General features: G+C 51.8%; 9 protein-coding genes across 9 annotated transcripts; 6 read left to right on the top strand and 3 right to left on the bottom strand.

Annotated features, from left to right (window-relative positions):
* Positions 1–2,624: 2,624 nt before the first annotated feature.
* On the bottom strand, positions 2,625–4,256 carry T069G_07263 (DEAD/DEAH box helicase domain-containing protein; the record flags this gene model as incomplete). The annotated part of the gene is made up of 1 exon (XM_056174473.1): positions 2,625–4,256. The coding sequence occupies one exon, from the start codon at positions 4,254–4,256 to the stop codon at positions 2,625–2,627; it is 1,632 nt and encodes a 543-aa protein (XP_056028052.1).
* Positions 4,257–7,071: 2,815 nt separating this feature from the next.
* On the top strand, positions 7,072–8,844 carry T069G_07262 (protein kinase domain-containing protein; the record flags this gene model as incomplete). Its single annotated transcript, XM_056174472.1, has 4 exons — positions 7,072–7,125; positions 7,189–7,917; positions 7,975–8,636; positions 8,697–8,844. 4 exons carry the CDS (start codon positions 7,072–7,074, stop codon positions 8,842–8,844), a joined length of 1,593 nt encoding a protein of 530 aa, XP_056028051.1.
* Positions 8,845–9,408: 564 nt separating this feature from the next.
* T069G_07261 (tRNA pseudouridine synthase D (TruD) domain-containing protein) lies at positions 9,409–11,721 on the bottom strand (the record flags this gene model as incomplete). The annotated part of the gene is made up of 3 exons (XM_056174471.1): positions 9,409–11,358; positions 11,451–11,538; positions 11,606–11,721. The coding sequence occupies 3 exons, from the start codon at positions 11,719–11,721 to the stop codon at positions 9,409–9,411; spliced, it is 2,154 nt and encodes a 717-aa protein (XP_056028050.1).
* Positions 11,722–12,560: 839 nt separating this feature from the next.
* Positions 12,561–13,316, top strand: T069G_07260 (uncharacterized protein; the record flags this gene model as incomplete). The annotated part of the gene is made up of 4 exons (XM_056174470.1): positions 12,561–12,678; positions 12,731–13,129; positions 13,203–13,247; positions 13,306–13,316. The coding sequence occupies 4 exons, from the start codon at positions 12,561–12,563 to the stop codon at positions 13,314–13,316; spliced, it is 573 nt and encodes a 190-aa protein (XP_056028049.1).
* Positions 13,317–13,450: 134 nt separating this feature from the next.
* Positions 13,451–13,858, top strand: T069G_07259 (SAD/SRA domain-containing protein; the record flags this gene model as incomplete). The annotated part of the gene is made up of 2 exons (XM_056174469.1): positions 13,451–13,581; positions 13,648–13,858. 2 exons carry the CDS (start codon positions 13,451–13,453, stop codon positions 13,856–13,858), a joined length of 342 nt encoding a protein of 113 aa, XP_056028048.1.
* A 388-nt stretch (positions 13,859–14,246) lies between these two features.
* T069G_07258 (PPIC-type PPIASE domain-containing protein) lies at positions 14,247–14,923 on the top strand (the record flags this gene model as incomplete). Its single annotated transcript, XM_056174468.1, has 4 exons — positions 14,247–14,366; positions 14,510–14,612; positions 14,702–14,838; positions 14,906–14,923. 4 exons carry the CDS (start codon positions 14,247–14,249, stop codon positions 14,921–14,923), a joined length of 378 nt encoding a protein of 125 aa, XP_056028047.1.
* A 224-nt stretch (positions 14,924–15,147) lies between these two features.
* T069G_07257 (ribosomal protein l7Ae/L30e/S12e/Gadd45 family domain-containing protein) lies at positions 15,148–15,843 on the bottom strand (the record flags this gene model as incomplete). The annotated part of the gene is made up of 3 exons (XM_056174467.1): positions 15,148–15,272; positions 15,337–15,652; positions 15,841–15,843. 3 exons carry the CDS (start codon positions 15,841–15,843, stop codon positions 15,148–15,150), a joined length of 444 nt encoding a protein of 147 aa, XP_056028046.1.
* Positions 15,844–16,504: 661 nt separating this feature from the next.
* T069G_07256 (ribosomal protein s8 domain-containing protein) lies at positions 16,505–17,128 on the top strand (the record flags this gene model as incomplete). Its single annotated transcript, XM_056174466.1, has 2 exons — positions 16,505–16,637; positions 16,869–17,128. The coding sequence occupies 2 exons, from the start codon at positions 16,505–16,507 to the stop codon at positions 17,126–17,128; spliced, it is 393 nt and encodes a 130-aa protein (XP_056028045.1).
* A 595-nt stretch (positions 17,129–17,723) lies between these two features.
* Positions 17,724–19,697, top strand: T069G_07255 (glycosyl transferase family 90 domain-containing protein; the record flags this gene model as incomplete). The annotated part of the gene is made up of 3 exons (XM_056174465.1): positions 17,724–17,769; positions 17,944–19,573; positions 19,646–19,697. The coding sequence occupies 3 exons, from the start codon at positions 17,724–17,726 to the stop codon at positions 19,695–19,697; spliced, it is 1,728 nt and encodes a 575-aa protein (XP_056028044.1).
* Between the last annotated feature and the right edge of the window lie 121 nt (positions 19,698–19,818).

Raw genomic sequence — 19,818 nt, 5'->3', positions numbered from 1 at the left:
GATGCAAAGGCGGTCCGCTTCTTTTGTTCTTGTGGCCTTCTTCCCGTGATCGAGATCCGTGGAAGCGCCTCGGGCGTCCTTGCGTCCTTCTTCCATGCTTCCATGCATATTCCGACCATGCCGCTTTCGAAGAGCGAAGATCCTTTCTTGTGTACACACCACAGAAAATCTCGTGACTTCGCTCTCCGGTGGTTTGGCAGACTCCGTTCGCCGCGGACATGGACTCTTCCGTTGCTCTCGTTGCCAGGACGAGGCTCGCCAATAGGCAGTCTTGCTTCCGGCTCCTCCCTGGTCGGGTTCGAGCCTTGCGCTTGCGGGCGTCCGCCTCCGTCTCCATGGGATATCGGCGTTATTTTGTGAACCGTTTGTTTTTTCGGACACGAGCCTTGTCTTGACGTAAGCAGAGCCATGTCAACGCAGTTCCTCTGCCGCGGCATGCAGCATAGGTACAATGAGTGGGTGAGTGAATATCCGGCTGGTATTCCCGAACATCGTCCCTCTTTTCTTGCGGGAGACACCAAGCAGACTCCATACATGGCCTGAAAATAGCATGAGTAGCTACCCTGTGGTCCACCACGATTGGGACGGCCCGCCAGGATCGCAGAGTACGTGTAAATCAGGAGTAAATACGAGTAATACTACAATCTACTCCTTTACCTTATCCACAAGGCCATGAACCCGGCAGCAATCACCAGCAGACAACCAACCGGGTGGTAATCATCAATTCCTTGAAAGAGCAAATTGCGCTCAATTTGGAAAACGGAATCGTCGACGCTATCCTTCTAGGTAAATTCCCTCTACCTCGGATCGCGCTATCCGTAACGTACGGAGCTCATCAGATGTCTGCGCGATTAGTCAACTTGGCTCCAATCATACGACCATGTTCCTCGGCTTCCTTCATCGCACCCCTTGACCAACAAGAACGTGTCTCGCCGATGCAATGACATGGTTCCGTTGCCGCGGACTCCGTCGTTTGGGGAAGTGAGATCTCAGTCCTGCTGCACCCAGTTGTCTTGATGATTCGATCATCTGGCTTCGGTCAACACAGCCGCCGCGCCGAGCCGGCACTCGGCGATGTCACAGGCAAGACGGTCAGTTTTCGATGAATTTCTGTCTATTCACTAATACAGGGTTCTATTCGATGATCGAACCTTGTGGCTAATGTCTCCTGCCATAAAGCGAATACTATACGCCCATGTGCCCGCAAGGTCTGAGCTTTGATACCAGTCCGACTCCGCATCTACCTTGACAGCACCTATCCCGCGCGCGTAAGGCAGAGCGAGTGCAAGGTGAAGTGAAAAGGAGAACTCCCCCAAACGCAAACCAAATCAAATCAGGGATCGCCTATCCCGCTGCTCTGGTAATGAGATGGATCGGCAAGGTCGTCCATCCCACCGGTCCCAAAGCTGATTGGAAAGCAAAGGGGCACGTTGGTCTTGGCATGCACTCCCCCCCTTGCGCGTTCGAAAGTGAAGCCCGACAGCCCTGCTCATTGAAGAACACACACAGACATTATGCCGTCTCCCCCAAAAGCTATACTTGGATGTGATAGTATCCCCCTGTTGTGTGACAGCCTTTGGAAATCACCTGGGAACCTTTGAAGACGGCCGTCATCCGCATTTTAACCCACTTAAGCATGGCCCCCCTGCCATGGCCATAGGGCAGAACCTCACTCTCATCTCTCGCTCCCACCCTCCATATCAAAATGCCTTTGCGCACTCCGCAGTCCGTGCCGTGCCTCGTAAGCTGGGGGAAGAGAGAGAGAGGGCTGACCAACAAATCAGGCACTCCGATGCGGCGTAAGATGGGGCCATCCCTCCCCTCAATTCCAATAACCCCTGGCCGTATTTTTGGCTCCCGTCCCAGCGCAATGGGCCGCCCGGTAACCTGTCAGAACCCGTGTTTCTGACGGGAAGCTTCCACCCTCTTTCCCCTGATTATCATCTCCCTGTGGTTACCGCATTGGGGAAGGACAGCTTACCCAGCAGTCTGGAACCGGGATCTGAAAATGATGCGCCGTCGCTAGCTCTCGCATCGTGGTCACTGCTTACGAGTACCTCTGGTGTTCTTGCTTTGGTGGTGGAGATGGGAAGTTATTGCGCGCGCTGTTGCCGACGCGCAAACTCATGCCCAGTGTTCGTGTTCTGTATGCCAGCCCTGTTTGCTGACATGTTTCCCCCTGATCGACGAGTTGCCAGACGATGGTATGTATTACTGGGTACCGACGGAGTGGTACATCGCGAGACGTGGTCCAGCTTTGCGGGCGATGCTTCTCTTGCACGCCCCCCCCCCCCCTCCAAGCGAAGGGGGAGGAGAAGTTGCCAGACCATGGTGTTACTGGATACCGACGGAGTGGTACATCGCGAAACGTAGTCCAGCTTGCGGGCGATGCTTCTCTCGCACGCCCCCCTCCAAGCGAACGGGAAGAGAATGGCCCGTGAGCAACTCCTAAAGATAGCAAGGTCAATATCAACAGTAATAACAGCAATCGTACCTTGCAGTAGCAATAACGGCAAAAGAGACCCAAACGATAATGACACGAACTATTGGGGAAGATGAAAAAAGATGTCGCTTGGAAATTGATGATGCTCTCTGCTCTTGTAATGGTGAGACTATGCTCACGTCTATGCCTGAAGTTTCTGTTTCATCCTTTTCCTCTTGCCGCCAACTTCCCTGCCCTCCTCCATCTCCAGCAGCGCCTCCCGCTTCTTCTCGCCGACCACCTTTAGGGCGTCTCGGATGACTCTCGTCTCCAGGTTGACGCCCTCCTCTTCCCAAGCCTCCATCTGCCTGCCCACCCGCTCTTCAATGGCCAAGACCAATTCCACATCTCGTTGGCCCACAAGTGTCACGGCCTCACCTTTGCGGCCCGCACGGGCGGTACGTCCCACTCGATGGATATAGTCATCCGGGTCCCGAGGGATATCATAGTTGATTACCAGGCTAACTTCTTGGATATCGAGACCACGGGCCGCGACATCCGTGGCCACCAAGATCCTGGCCGCTGATGCGCGGAAGCGCGCTAGGTTATCCGTTCGCTGTCTCTGGGGAAGCTTGGAGTGCAAAGAGGTGACTCGGTGGTCTAGTAATCGCAGCAGATGATGAAGGTACTCTGCCGTTGATGTACGGTTGCAAAATATGATGACCGTCTTGTTGACATTGGCCTCGGTGAGAAGGAAGACGTGGAGGTAGTGTTCCTTGTGAGTGATAGGGATCTGCACATGCTTCTGACTTAGAGTTGCCGGGATGGCAAGCATCTGTGTGTCCACCTCACAGACGAAGACGGGTAGCTTTCCAGGTCTCTGTGGAAGATCTTTGAGCGCTCGCACCTCCGGAGTGATGGTGGCTGTGAAGAGAAGGGTTTGTCTTTCGGAGGCGGGAGGCAGCACTGACAAGCACTCCTCAACATCGGGCAGCATGCTTCCCTTGCCAGCGGCATGTAAAAGGCGATCGGCTTCGTCGAGGACCACATAACGCACTCTTCGTAGTCCGCAGATTGTGTCCTCTCCAGATGTCCTGATATGGTCCGCCAGACGTCCAGGGGTCGCAATGATGACATGTGGTCGTTGAGCCAGTGCAATGGCTTGGGATCGCATGTCGGCACCACCCGTCACAAGAATCATCTTGAGGCTCTGAGGCGATGAAATTGCCTTGAACTGCTCATAAATCTGAAGAGCAAGCTCGCGGGTTGGTGTGAGAATGACGGCAAAGATTGCGGTTGGGTCCTCTGCCCACTTCTGGAGAACAGGAACAGCAAAAGCAACTGTTTTTCCCGATCCCGTTCTGCTACCACCAATGCAGTCTCTTCCCTTTAATATCTCCGGTATGCATCCCTTCTGAATACCGGTTGGTCGTCTGATGGCCATGTTTCCAAGCGACTGGACAAGCCATGGCCGCACATTGAGGGCAGAAAATGTGGTATTGGGGTCGGTCGGTGCAAGAATGGGATTTTGCGGTTGCGGTTGCGATATGGCAGCAGCTTTGCTAGCAGGCTTGACGTCTTCCTTCTTTTCAACACTTCGTTTGACTCGAGACGGCACCGCTATAGCGGCCACTGGCAGCTGTGGGATTCTGCCACCATCTTCCTCGTCGTCATCGCTCTCGTCGACTCCAACTTGAAGCTCGGGAGAGGTGCGGCGCCGTTTGCGGGCAGCAGCACTGTCGAGATAATCGGACTCATCGGAGGATGATCCCGCATTGGAAGAGAGCTCCGGATCCGAAGACCGGTCCTTGTGTGTGACACCTTTGGAGGGCATGCTGGGGGGCTTGGAATTGTGCAATTTGTGGACGCACTCCCAGCGTTCTGATGCAAAAAAATTTGGCGATCTGCTAACCGGTACCTAAAAAAAAAAGTTGGAGTTTGGCCATTGGACATGTGGGGCAGCGCGGCCGAGTGGGGTTCGTAGCTCACCGCTTTCCCTGTTTGGTGGCACCACATCAGAGATCAACTCCAAAGTATCCATCCAGAGCCGCGTTTAATGTTCTATATGGAGAATTAAAGACATCGCAGTACTACTCTGTAGCCGTCGGAGCCTCATGAATCTATTTTTGAAACAGATGTGCGTCGATTTTGCAGGCGAGATCCACCCGCTGCCGCTTCTCTTTCGGTTGCCCGTCAAATGGACGAACCAACCAGAGGCTGGGCGCGTAGACGCGCGCTTGGAGAAACGCAAGGCTAAAGGCGCAGCGATGCTTATTGGCTCGATGTCAGCCAGTCTGCAAGCTGCGCCGCACTTGAAACCGCATCAGTCGAGCACCTGTGACCACGTCTGGCGTCTGGGCCAATACGAGCCGCGCAGTGGTTTATTTTAGAAGCCCTCAAATCTTAACTGCAGAGGGACGTCTGGGTACGACGCGATATGCAAGCTGCAGGTCGGTCGAATCCCAAGGTTGACTGCGCTTTGAAATGAAAAGCTTGGCTGCAACGCTGTTTGCCCGTCCTCCTGGACTCGCCGAACCTGTGATGGTTTCTGGGGACAGGACCCTGCGTCTTCATTGGCCCGGCTTTGATGCAGTGTGTCAGACAACAATGCTTAGCATTGATGGGATTTTGGGGGCCCAGAACAACTGCAATGTCGAATGAATGGGATGCCAGCCCACTCCCTATCCTTCTGTCTAGCTGCTGCAGGGTGGGCGGCCAATTCAAAAAGGTGGTGGCCACTGGTCTTACATTCCACGTGTCGACGAGTTCGGGACTTTTCCAGCAGGGCTGATGCTCATGTCTGCGTTGACTTGAATCCTTGTTGGATTGCCGCGGCTCAGCTGCGCGGACAAGTCAGCGCCCGGCACACCAAGGCTGCGACTCTTTGCCATGGCTCGAGATCAGCGGCCCTTTTGCCGGACGCATTTTGCCATCAGTCTCACCACGGCTGACCTGTGCTGCAGACGGATGACGGGTAGACGGCTCAGGGGCGCAAAAGAATTCCAAATGAGCAATTCCCAGGCGCATGACATGGTGTTGTAGGGTAAGCTAACAACAGACTTGATGCTTGGGATGAGCTTGATACTGCGCCGCGCCCAACGACCCTGGCTAGTGCTGCCGGCTCGTCTGCCCCATAGGGCCGGCGATGGGAACATGTCGATACATAGACTGGAACTTTGTTCCAAGTACAGTACTCGCGCGGATCGTTTGCTGTGATAGGTACGTCGTGCTTCATGCTTTGGGCTCTGCAATTTTCCTTCCGATGCCCCTGGAGGATCGTTGACGACGCTGATAGGCCTCGGCCGTGCCGTCTCTCCGCATCCAGATAGGTACGCCGTGCTGTTAGATACTAGTAGTAGTCGACTTGGTACTCGTACTGATATTACTGGAGCAGAGACACATGATACCAACCTGTAGCACCCGTAATTGCTTCTGCTTGTTTGCCCTCCATGTTCCGCGCGCTGATTTGCCCATTTGCTGCTCCCAGCTCATCTCCACGTCCCGAGACGTCGTTTCACCACCGCAAGTCTCAGCAGCAGCCGCGGAAACCGGCTGCCAGCTTCTTTCTGCTCCACCCATCCCTCATCTCCACTGACACGTTAGCGCCGCTTGCTTGGCTGAGCACGAGAGCTCTTGGGGGCCTTTGGGAGCCCTACAGTGCCTGAAGCTCTCCCCACAGCGCCCCCCAGTGGTGCTTCCTTGCAGCGCCTCCCAAGTGCTACCCAACGTCCATACCTCCAGTCATGTACCTCTCCGGTGCTTCGACGTTCCATGTTGGCGGGCATTGATCCGCTCCATCCCATCAACTACAGTCTACAGGTACCCGCCCTGTACAGAGCCTCTGCCGCTGGCTGGCCTACAGGGGCCTGTCACCACTATGCGCCATGCACAATGCCACTGACTCCGCTGGCGCGCATATGCCGCTTCAGGTAGGTACATGTAGGTACTTGCGTTGCCGACGCCCAAAATCCCAGGAGCTGTACTCCGTACGGAGTAACCCACCTCGAATCCCTCTGCATCTCGTCCACGTACATGTAGCCCGACTTCTCCCCTACACAATAAAAAAAATCTACTAGACCCCGAGCTGGCCATAAGCTTCACCTTCAGCCAACCTTGAGCCATCGTCTGCATCCCTCGTTTGCTTCTTGCAGTTTATTTTATTCTTCATTCTTCTTTCTTTGCCTTTGTGCATCTGGCGGCGCTGCCTTTTTTGTCTTGCAACAGACGCTTAAGCCGACTATCCCCTCTCGAGCGTCCCCTCACTCGCCTTCGACCCACGCTGGCTCCAATAGACTGTGCATGCGAGCATTCGCCTCCTGCGATTTGAGATATTACTTGCCAACGCATAGCAAGTCGTCTGCCGATATTTGAATTTTTCTAGCATCAGCGTCACTCCATTTGAGCGCCCTCTGGCCCTCTTCCTGCCGTCTATTTAGCACTGCTTTCGTCCGACCGCTGTTAGGACGCTCCCTCTTTTTTTTCTGCCGTGGCCGATTTTGTGCTCTGTACCTGCTTGACCGTTGGGAGTATTTTTTTGAGTACCGCTCCGACCTTCAGCCTCGCAAAGGTCCCCCTGCCATCTCACCACCATCAACAATTCGCTCGTTTGGATAGATTGCGACAAACTGCCTTGACCGGCACTGCTCACCATGGCTGACGCAGCCCCTTCACAATCCCAGGGCACCGACCCCGCCGCCCAGCTCGTGAGTTTCATGCATTCTCCGTCTCCTGGGCACACACAAACTAACCGACCTGCTCCGCTGCAGCATCCCGTCTCCTCCTCCTCCTCTGCTCTTCCAACTCCTGCATCAACTCCGATGTCTGTACCGATCATGAACTCTCCCGCACCTCTTCTCCGTCCTGCCATTCCCGGCAACCGAGGCCGTGCTGCTCCTAGATTGGGTCTGGCCATCCCTCCATCACCAAATGCCAAGCCGGTGGGCAACCTGACGATCCAGCCGCCCGCTAGGCCACCCCTACCGACTCTACACCTGGCCACTCCTATGGGGAGCCAGGTCACACCATATGAACAACCTGCGAGGCAGCAGGGAATACAGCCCGGACAGTCTGCTGGCGGTGGCAGCGAGAGCAGTGCGGCGCATTCAAGGTCTGGCAGCTTCGGCCCTCTTGATGGCCGGGCAAGCAACCCCACGTCTGCGGGCTCTCAGTTTTCGGCCCTTTCATTTGCCTCCCAGTTTGGCATCCCTGTAACGCGACCCCAAGGTACCCCGGATCCTGTATCTGCCGTCGGCTCAATGAGAAGCGAAGGCGGTGTTTCCATGGAGCGAGATGGGAGCCTGCAGGGCCTGGAAGGATTTGACCGACTCAGCATTGAGAAAGCAAGGAATGCGGATGTCGAGGATTTGGACGATGAAGGATGGAGAATTGCTAGTTTGGAAAAGCGAATCGTTGAGTTGGGCAACCTCGGTGAAGGTGCAGGAGGAGCGGTCACCAAGGCTATGCTTAAAGGCGGCAAGACTATCTTTGCCCTCAAGGTAAATGATTTCTGAGTATAACCACCATGCTGATGGCGATGCTAATACTACATCTAGGTCATCACTACCAACCCTGATCCTGATGTTAAGAAGCAAATCGTGCGAGAACTGGGTTTCAACAAGGAATGTGCTTCCGATCACATTTGTCGTTACTACGGAGCATTCGTTGATCCCTCCACGGCTACCATTTCCATCGCCATGGAGTTTTGCGAAGGAGGCTCATTAGACAGCATTTACAAAGAGGTGAAGAGGCTAGGAGGCCGTACTGGTGAAAAAGTACTGGGAAAGATTGCCGAAGGTGTTTTGGGCGGCCTGACCTATCTCCACACACGAAGGATCATTCACCGAGACATCAAGCCCTCCAACATCTTGCTTTGCCGTGACGGCTCAGTTAAGCTGTGCGATTTTGGTGTGTCTGGAGATTTCGGAACGAAAGGCGAAGCCAACACCTTTATCGGAACAAGCTACTACATGGCCCCAGAGCGAATTACTGGCCAGTCATACACCATCACTTCAGACGTGTGGTCCACGGGAGTCACATTGCTCGAAGTCGCCCAGCACAGGTTTCCTTTCCCTGCAGACGGGACGGAGATGCAGCCTCGTGCGGGTCTGATCGATCTTCTCACGTACATTGTTAGGCAACCTGTACCGAAACTCAAGGACGAGCCCGACAACGACGTGTACTGGAGCGACAACTTTAAATACTTTATTGAGTGCTGGTATGTTGCTCTAATATTGCTCTGTTTTGAGACTTGTCGCTAACTTTTCGTTTCTTTTAGTTTGGAGAAGCAGCCTAACCGCAGAGCCAGCCCCTGGAAAATGCTAGAACACCCGTGGATGGTCGAGATGCGATCCAAGAGGGTCAACATGGTGAAATACCTCTCCTTTGTGTGGGGTTGGGACGAGAAACAGGTCGGCGGTCGATGAAGCTTCTGACTCTAAACAACACTTTTGAAACGATACATTGCCATTCATTTACGATTAGACCAGCTGGCTGGCCTCGTCGTATAACGCAGATCGCAAGGTCGTAACGGCATCACAAATACGAAAACAATAATTGGGCATATGTGATTATTGGATCAAGGACGAGTTTTACCCCACTCATGGAGAGGAATCTGGGCCTGCTGCGGTGGATTTGACACGGGTCAGAAAGCGAGCATGAAACTACTTTCAGCAAGAAGAAGAAGAGGAGGATGAGGAGGAGAACAGCGATAAGGGGTTGTTCAATCTACATTGTGGAGCTGTCAAATTGGCACCTCTCAACATAAACTTGAATATCAAGCGCTTGCACATAGCGATTCTTCTGGTGTTTTTTTTACATCATCTTCATTCTTGTCAATATGGCGTTTATATACACGGGATCGTTTTAGTTATCCAAACTATAGCAGAAAGCAGAAGAAAAAAAAAAAGATGAAATATGCCAAAAAAAGAGATATCCCTTGAAACAGTAGAGTGCGGTATTTCTATGCATATGGAGGCGGATGTGGCCTATTAAGCTGTGTTGGTCTCAGGGGGGTCTCCCATGAGTTCTCGAAGCGTGACGGTGGCGTAGGCACTTCTGCCGAGCTGGAACTTGATGACCGCGGCGATTTTGAGCGGCTGGTCCACTTCCATGGCTTCTTCTGCCTTTGGAACTTCTTCAGCCTTGTCGTTTCCAGTTGCAGCCTCGTTGGAAGCTTGGTCTTCTCCTTCCACCTTGGCTACTTTGCTCGGTCTTGCATCATCGCCTTCTTCGCGAGAGCGCTTGTTGCTACCGCCGGCTCTATGTGCGGCTCTGATGATGTCCAGGTCGGTAGGGTGCATTTGCTCCTCGTCGCTCACGTACGTCTTGAACTCGACGGCGGGTTTGGCGAGGAACCTGTTCATGAGCTTGCGGTACCGCCCGGGCAAGCTGAACTCGCGGCGCATGCGGCGCATCTTGTGCGGGTCCAGCGCGCCGTTCTCCTCGCGGCCCATGAATTCCTTGTAGAACTCGCCAATCTCATTGTCCGGGTAGATGACGTCGTAGCCCGGCGTGGGGAGGACGATGTCGTGCACCGTGTACTTGCCGCTGGACGCCTCTTCCTCGGTCAGGGGTCTGGCGCGCAGGGGGACGTCGTCGTCGTCGTACTCGGCTGATGGGTTGATGATGTCGTCGCCGTCCTGGTCCTGGCCGCTGACCTGGGGGGCGGCCTCGGTTTCAACGATGACGAGGTCTCCCTTGACGACCTTTTCGCCGTGGAGCTCCCATCGCCTGCTCGCGGCGTGGTTCCACACGTGGGACTGGCATGCGTGGAGGTACATTGATCGTAATCCTCTGGTGATGTGGATGAGGGCGCCGACAAAGTCTCTTCTGGACTGCTTGCCTTGCCTGTTTAGGTGTCGAAGAACGCACACTTCGGCTGAGAATCGCCTGGGCATAATCTCAATGGCCTTTTCGACGTCTTTTTCGGTCCTGAACAGCATGCAGGCAAGGTGACGACTGTATTCGTCCCTCTTGGCCGGCTCCTCGGGGATTCCTTCTGTTTCTGCCTTTTGGGCAATCTCTTCATCATAGGCGAGGATAGCATTGATTGCACCCTCGTAGTTGTCTCCCAAAATCAGCTTTCCAACTTCATGAGTTCCAATCTGGTGGGTGCCAAATCTCTGGTGGCCAAAATAGTTAATCCAGCCATGCTCGGTCATATGGTCCAATGCAGACTGGACATTGGAACGCATCAAATCGACCTGCTCGGAAATTGGCTTGGCGCTGGCTTCGCCGACGATTTGACAGTTTTTGATGGTAATGGCAAACTCATTTCCTAGCAGCTCTCCTAGATGGATAGGCTCTGACTTGTACTCGTAGTCGCCCGTTGTTATTCCCCAGAGCTTTCCGTTGATGCCTGCGAGGCTTCGATCCCGTGTGTATCGGACAGAGCAACGTTGGACTGTAGAAGCACGTCGGTCCTTGGTGCCTGCATAATTGATCACCTGCGGCTTCACCTTGAGAATACGGGCAATCTGGTTGACGGCATCCATGGTGTCGCGATTGTCTTTGAAGAGCGTAAAGTGAAGATACTCGCCAATCGGCTGGTCATCTTGCTTGTTCCGATTGCGATTGCGTCCGCCTCGGCCTCTCTTGCCTCGCTTCGTGGGTGCCGAAAAGCTTGCAATGATGGCACCAGCATCGTCCGTGCTAGTCTCTATCCTGGAGTTGAAAATCCGTCGGATTTCCTGATGAATTTCGCCTCTTTTGGACCTGTCATCCACTGGCTCGGAGACAACTGGCTTTTTCTTTTCTGAAGCTTCCACTTGGCTGTCTCTGAACAGCTGGACGAGCTCTTCCGCAAACTTTTCACCAGCCAGGTTGCTGAGAGCAGTGACATCTTCTGCCGGAACTTCTATGATCTCCTTCTCTTGAGGCGTGTCGTTGGCATCATTGGCATCGGCATTACCAGCATTGCTGGCAGGTTCTTGCTGCTCCTTGGGTGTCCCGGCTTCTTGCGCTGGAGCAGCATCTGTTGTCTGCGCAATCGGTCAGCTCCATTTATAGCAACCTTTTAGAGATCCTTTACCTGCTTATCTTGACCATTCAGCCCAATCTTGTGCAGATGCACAACAGCTCCGTCTTTTCCAATCTCATTGACTTGAAAATCCGAGAATCTATAATAGCATTAGCAAAACCATTGATCCTGCTCTCTCATCTCGGAGATTTTGAAGAAGCGCGTACCTCACGCGCAAATCGCCGACCCATGGGAATCGCAGAGGCGTTGCGCGTTGCGTAATGCCTATTGATTTGGCGTGAGACGCACTCTGGCGCACATTGTAATGCGCTTGTTCACTCATGATAATGTTGATGCAACAACAGAAACGTGAATCAATTGAGTTGAGCCTCACTATCTGAAATTCTCACCAAACATTCCCAGATTATTTGGGTCTTGTGGGGCGCATTTTCCCGGCAATAACGACTCTTTAGAGTGAGTTTGGTAGGCGGTGAAATCCATAGCGCATATGAACTCTGGCAATGAAACCAAAGAGGTAGGCGGTGTAAACCAAGATGGTATACCAACCTGCGAAGGGACATTGTTGAAACCATGAAAAGATCTACAAAATATTTTCCATTAATTACTAGTAATTTGGATCAATCGACGTTGATTATATGTTATAGATATCAAAGAGGGCAATTGAGACTAGCTAGGCCATGTTACAAGTAGGTAGGCACTTGGTAGAGCACTTTCCTCGACATCAAAGAGTACCTAGGCAGCCTCACACAGAAAGAACCGCCCTGCTCACTAACGCCTACACATCTTGAGTTTCTACCATTCACTTCCATGTCTTCAATATTTTATTAAGCCGATTTGGACAATAACGGAGACGCTTCAATAACTTCAATCCGCATCTAAACCTAGTCATCATGCCGATCCTACAATAAATCATCTTTTCTTTCCATCTCATATCTCGTCATTCTCACGGGTACTCATAAAAATCACAATTCAAGATACATATAACTATTTTTTATCCTTTTCTCTCTCCGCTTTTTTACGACTATGGCAATCAAAACGACGTAAGACCACTGCATAATGAGTGCTCGTGTTGACATTTCATCTCTACCGTGACATTTTGTGTGAAGCATCAGGTTGGAAGCCAAGTACGGTTTATCAACCTAGAGGCACATTTTCGGCAAGATGCCTCGGCGGTTAAGATGGATTCTTCCAGCTATTCGATTCGCTAACGGCTCGCGGCAATCTTATAAAATCTCAAGTTCAGACTCAGACTTGGAGGAAAAAAGACTTGAACAACCAGGTATATCTTCGCTAAGGAGGCTTGTTCATTTTGCTTCTCTCATCGTTTTTAGATCTATATGGCGCCCTATGGTCGACTGGCTTGCTTGATTCAAGCAACAAGCGATTGAACGAGCCAAAATTGTTAGAACTGTCAGATGACATTCGGTCCCACCTTGTTGAGGATGCTTCGCTAGGTCCCAGGGCCGGAGTCGTCAAGAGAGCTCTTCGCGAGTTGGTGAGAGACGAGAGCAGTATCATGCCAACCATGGATTTTGCGATAATCCAGAATGCTCGACTGGATAAGCTTCTCTCTGATATACTGACGTTGGGGCATCAGCAAGCCTCGTCCCATCCCCGACCTCGGATTGATATAGTCATGGCTGAGAGACTGCAGAGGCTATGGATGGCCAGATTTCGCGAAAAATACTTCAACATTGATCAGATCCGACATCAAAATTTGTCAAGCACTGGTACTCTGAAAGACGTCGTTTTCAACAGCATAGCCTCAGATGGCTAGGAGCTATGGCAGGCGAAGAAGTGTAGGACCCTGTCGGAGCTTGAGTGGAATCTCCAGTTCAAACCAGGGCAGTAAGCTTCACGGGACCGGAAACCCTCGGCAATCTAACATACTGACATCACCTACTAGTTAGTGGCTAAACCTGGCATGTGCGCACCGAGATGGCATTGTAGGAAGCATCATCGAGACGCCAACAAAAGGCAAATACGGGGCTGCTGCGGTTCCGTTACTCACTGGCCGAGAAGAAGTATTACCCTCGGGAACGGTTCGCTACATGCGAGAAGCCAAGCTCTCAGAAACACACGTCTCCTTGATATCCTGCGTTGGTACCCAAATACGGATCCTTAGAGGTCACCGGCTCAGGAGCCCACTCTCCCCGAAGGCTGGCATACGATATGACGGACTGTAAATATTCATTCTCCTTTCATTTATAAAAAGGTAATCTGCCACGGGTGCTGACCCATTTTGTAGATATATCATCCGGCGATACAGTCATAAGCAGAATTTGCAGACTCGCCTGCATCGAACCGTCATCACATTGGAGAGAATCCCAGGCCAGCCGAACATAGCAGACCTTGCCAAAGTGCCTCGCCCCTCGCAAGTGGATGATTGGTTGCTATTTGAGAAATTCGAAGGAGAAATGATTCGGCAACACCACGGCGAGCAAAGCTTCCTAGACTAGAAGTTGATGAAAGCACAAGAACGCATGGAGCGGCGACAATGGAGACGCGCTCTCGAGGTTGGCGCTGCTTTGACAACGGCCCGGCATGCAAGATACAGCTACGGAATGCGTGACATGGGGTTCAAGGAAGATGCTCAAGATACCCCAAATCAATAGAGCATTCCACTTGCTCCCCTCTTATGAAATGCGAGAGGCATTGTTGGATCAATACCACGCTGTCGCATTTTTTTTTGTCGGACGAGATTTTGATATGCAAGTATTAACCTACTATAAGCCGGGGTCTGATAACTTTGTATTTTGGAGGGGCTTTCCCGGTGGCGGGGCTCATCAAATCGACAAACTTCACTCATACAACCATTGGCCGATTCACTTACACAAGACCTAAACGATGGGCAAGAACGATAAAAAATCCGGCGATAAAGGCGGTGGCAAGGGAAAAGGCGCCGAGGCTAAGGAAGGAGGAGGCAAGGCAAAGGGGGCGATGTCTATCAACGTTCGTCACATTCTGGTATGTCTAAAGAACTTGAAGTGCGCTGAGATCATTTGCAAATGAATACGGGCTTGACTCTTTCCACTCTTTCGAAATTTCCAATAACCAACAATTTCCGGATTGGAGCCAAAATCATGTGACGAGATACTGATGATGAAAAGTGCGAAAAACATGCCAGAAAGGAAGAAGCTTTGCTGAAGCTGAGCGAGGGTGTCAAATTTGATGAGGTGGCACGGGCCTATTCAGAAGACAAGGCACGACAAGGTATTCAAAATCGCCCTCTTATTTTCATTTACTCAACTGGTACTGCTCTGAAGATGAGTTGCTGATAATATTCTTTCTATCAACCGCAGGGGGTTCTCTAGGTTGGAAGATTAAAGGGAGCCTGGATCCTACGTTTGAAGAAGTTGCCTTTTCTTTGGAGCCGAGCACTACGAGCAATCCTAAAATTGGAGAGGCCAAGACTCCGTTTGGCTATCACATTATCATGGTGAGTTTTGAACGGTTATCCCCATCGCTGGGCATTTTTGGGACTTGGTTTATAACGGGTTTTATAGGTCGAGGGGCGCAAATAGAACATGGAAAACCGCATGTTTTATCAGAGAGTATTAGTGTGCACAAAAGAGCCAGCAATATCAGATGATTCTTTAAATTCCTTTTTTATTTTTCCCGTCATGCAAGATGGCCATGATACAAGGCCTAGAGTACAACCCTAAAGAAAGTCGTTTTTTTTCACGCGTCCTGAAAAGAAACCAAGACCGCACCTCTATAACCCCTTAAATCAACGCCGTCCATGCCCTTACTGGGAAGTCTGGAAGTAGTTCAGGATGATAGAACGCTCCTGAGACTCCTCACCCCAGTCCTTAACAACGACGCAAGAGCAGTTGACGACCTTGCGGGCGTTACCCTCACGGTCCAGAACGCCTAAAACAGTGTAAGCAAATCGTCTTCTCCCCATTCTCTTCCAGTTCGTCGGGACATCACATACAAAGACCGGCCCACTCGCCGAGCTGCTTGCCATCGGGAACCTTGATGAGAGGAATCTTGTGCTCATTGCAGAGAGCAATGACCAGCTTCTTGTAGGCTTCCTCCTCGCAGTTCTCGTTCAGGACGCACATGTGAGCCTGGCGACGGTCAAGAGCCTTGGAGGCTTCTCGGAGACCGCGGGCGAGACCGTCGTGCATGAGAGCGAGCTTGAGAACACCCTTGAGGGCGTCCAGAACGGACATCTGGCCCTTGGGGGCATCTCCGGAAACTTCAACCTCCTCGGCGACCTCGGGGGCGTTGTTCTCTTCTACGTCCGACTTTTTGCAAACATTCCCTGGTTAGCGCTGCGTTCCCAATCGTCAAGGGGGGGTATTTTCGCAATCGACAAGGACCGGCGAGGGGCTCATTTTTTCTTTCGTGCATGTGCATTCGCATGGCGGGAAAAATAAAGAGCGTCCATCATTCCGACGTTGGCGATTCGCGAAATCCAGGTGAGAAAACTCACCATCTTGATTGTTGTTCTCGTCGGGCGATCCTCGAAGATTAATTGACGTGTAAAGAATTAGTGACGGGGTTTTTGCGTCGTGCGCGACAAGTGGTAGTAGAGATTGAGGATCACGGGGATTTGCCGAAATCAAGGTAACCGAGTGTGCCAAGAGTGCGTACCCTTAGGGCATTTTTACGCGCACGGACCACCAGGGCACACAACGCACCACCCGAGTGCGGGCCCCATACCAGCGCCCGATTTTTTTTTCCCATCTCGGCGTTGCAGCTCCACGACCTCACTTCAATCATCAATCAAACTCCAAACGAGGTATGTATGGCCTTGGTCACCGCTGAACGGCGATTCGGACCTGGCAGGATGACGCCTTTTATCGTGGCTGGGGACAGCAATCGTAGACGCCGGCCCCGATGAGCGACAATGAACGCGCGATGATGCATCAATGATTATCATGCGGTTTTCTGTTTGGCACACAACGGCTTTGGCTGGCGTTTCTCGATACGCTGCTTCCCCTTCGGCAATAAGCGGGCTGAACCCTCGTCGACGGATCGCTGAGGGCACTCTCCACGCTTCTGGGCCATTCCGAGTCTAACATATGTTTCCCCTGTGGCAGATACCTCATTTCCAACTCCGACTTGAGAATCTCCTTTTCATCAATACCGCCAAGATGGTCCGCACTTCCGTTCTCCACGATGCCCTCAACAGCATCAACAACGCCGAGAAGGCCGGCAAGCGTCAGGTCCTGATCCGACCTAGCTCCAAGGTCATTGTCAAGTTCCTCCAGGTCATGCAGCGCCACGGTACGTTGGACGATTTATTTTTTTTTCCCTATTGCTCTTTCGCAACACCATTTCCCTTGCCTCCCTTCGGCATGATAACTAGGGCTACGATCGATACCGCACCACGGTCCAGCCCCTATAAGTTGCCGATATATTATCCTGCGGTAGATTTTCTTCAGATTTCTATGCCAACTTTCTTCACGTTATAAATCGCCTGAGGTCTTCCGCAACATCGCTAATACATTTCTGCAGGCTACATTGGCGAGTTCGAGGAGGTCGATGACCACCGCTCCGGCAAGATTGTCGTCCAGCTGAACGGCCGTCTCAACAAGACTGGTGTCATCTCCCCCCGCTACAACGTCCGCCTGGCCGACCTCGAGAAGTGGGTCGTCAAGCTGCTGCCTGCCCGTCAGTTCGGCTATGTCATCCTGACCACCTCTGCTGGTATCATGGACCACGAGGAGGCCCGACGAAAGCACGTTGCCGGCAAGATCATCGGCTTCTTCTACTAAAAAAAATTGGCGGAGAGGAATGAAAAAAAGTGAATTTGCGGCATTCTCGGCGTTCCAATGGTGGTCGCGGTGACGGTAATCAGCATCCTCTGATTTACACTGGAATAGTCACCCTTTAGCTTAGCGTACACTGGCAATAAATCACAGATGAGAGCCCAATTTTACTTGAACAATTCGTTACCCAGTGCTACTCAATTTTTACCATGTGATGGATATATACATCTTGATCTCTTTAACTCTGGAGATCATCTCCAGCCAGTTATATGGCCGAGAGGTCCTTATGTAATCAATCGGTAAGCCTGGCGCCACTAGCAAATCCCCACCAACAAAGCTGGACATGTGCCTGAATGGGTTGCCGTCGCCACCTCTGGAAAGTAAACAAATCCCGTCTTGTTTTGCTTAGCCCAAGGGAATTACTTGTCGTGGCCGGCAATGGTTTTATCGATAATTAAATCGCTGGAATTTTGTCTATCTATGCCAATCCCTTGAGACTGGAAATCTTGTGGCTTTTTTCTTCGCTCTGATTATTTCTTGGGGTGGTGATGCGATTGTCTCACTTGCGCTGAGCAGTTGGCTTTCAACGCCAGATTTCAACATGCGGCGGCGCACGTATTTTCTGGCCGTGACGGTTTTGCTATTATGTATCTGCGCTTATTCCATTCTTGACATTGTTACCAATAGCTTCAATATTGAGGATTATCCCCCTATACTGCCTCCAAAGCCGCAGAAGCAGCATCAACAGCCGTTACAAGACCCCCCCTCATCACCACCACCAACAACAACAAAATCAACAAAATCAAGCCCCGCCTCTCAAGGTCCGGTAACATGGGAGAACTTGCCCGTTATAACAGGCGGGCCACAGCCAAAGAAGGCTCCCGATGCATCATCGCATCCGATCATCCATCTCATGAAAGATGCGCAACATGAGTTTACAGAGGTCAAGAAACGACAGTCCAAGTCCCTCAAGGAGGCCGTCAAAGAGTATCGCAGGCGATATGGCATGCCTCCACCTCCCCATTTTGATAAATGGTACAATTTCGCCGTGAGCAATAAGGTGCAGTTGATTGATGAATTTGATATGATGCACGACATGATGACGCCTTTTTGGGGACTACAGCCGCAGACGATTCGCGCGAGAGTGACGGAGGCGCTTGGATATGATAATGGGCTGCTTGGAGTTGCGATACGAGATCACGAGATTACGCATATGGAGCATGGATATGAGTGGCAGAAGAATGCGACCAAGGGCATGATGGAACAGTTTATACAGTATCTGCCGGACATGGACTTGGCCTTCAACATTCACGATGAGCCTCGTGTTGTGGTTCCGCATGACGATCTGATTCGGCTTGTGAACAAGGCCAAGGATAAGAACATGCCCTTGTTGAATGGGGAGAAGAAGCTCGTCAACGAGTTCTCAGCAAAGCCATCTGATCTTAGCGACGGCAAAAGATTCAAAGAGACGAAGCTTTCAAGATTCAACACGATTCAATATCAATCTACTTGGGCAGACTCCCGCATGCCCTGTCCTCCCGACAGCCAGGCAAGGATCCTTGAAGACGAGCGCGCCGACGACTTGAGCAGATACGGCATCAGCGACCTTGCTTTTGTGTACAACACAACCGCCATGTCCGACATCTGCCTCACGCCGTCCCTCAGCTCGACATATGGCTTTTTCGATCGTCCAAACTCGTTCAAAATCACCCACGATCTGCTCCCCATCTTCTCGCAGTCCAAGATCTCATCTTACGGGGACATCATCTATCCGTCCCCGTGGTACTGGTACAAGAAAGTCGCCTACAACGAAACCAACGACATGCCGTGGGAAGACAAAGAGAGCAAGCTCTACTGGCGAGGCTCCACCACCGGAGGCTACAGTCGCAACGGCGGCTGGAGGAGGCACCATCGCCAGCACTTTGTGCAGAAGATCAACTCCAAGGAGCAAGCCAAGGTCATGACCAATAGCGGCACCGTCGAAAGCCCCAAGTGGACGGCCAAGGAGGTCCCGCGAGGAGACTACCAGGAACTCATCGACGTGCACTTTTCTCACGTCGGCCAATGTGACCCCGGCGACTGCGAGGCGCAAAAGGAGTTTTTCGATGTGGTTGATCCTGTTGACCAGCAGGACGCTTGGGGATACAAGTATCTTGTCGACATTGACGGGAACGCCTTTTCTGGCAGGTTCTACGCCTTCTTGCAGAGCCAGAGCTTGACTTTTAAACTCGCCCTGTTTCGGGAATGGCACAACGAGTGGCTCAAGCCGTGGGTGCACTACGTCCCACTGAGTCTACAAGGAGACGACTGGCTTGAAGCAGTGCGTTTCATTGACCAAGACACCAAGGGGTCTTCCGAAGGGCAGAAGATCGCAAAGGAGAGCCGCGAGTGGGCGAATCAGGCGATTAGGAAGGAAGATATGGAGGTGTGGTTTTTCAGATTGCTGTTAGAGTGAGTCTTCCTATCCTCACTTTTCCTCTTTTTAGGACTGGATAAGGATGATGTGCTGACGAAAAGTTGCAGATACGGACGGGTGATTGACGACAATAGAGAAAATCTTGGATTCGAGATATGATGGAGCGGGCATGGAGGGGAGGAAATAAAGCAAGCATCACTGGGCGTTTATATGAAATGATACCATTGTTTACTATTACTACTATAAATATTGATTGCATCATGAATTGGGCATATCGCAG

This window comes from Trichoderma breve, chromosome 4 (genome assembly GCF_028502605.1).
Source record: "Trichoderma breve strain T069 chromosome 4, whole genome shotgun sequence".
Lineage (NCBI taxonomy): Eukaryota > Fungi > Ascomycota > Sordariomycetes > Hypocreales > Hypocreaceae > Trichoderma > Trichoderma breve.
The sequence above is the reverse complement of the archived record's forward strand: the minus strand, read 5'-3'. Positions and strand labels throughout refer to the sequence as shown.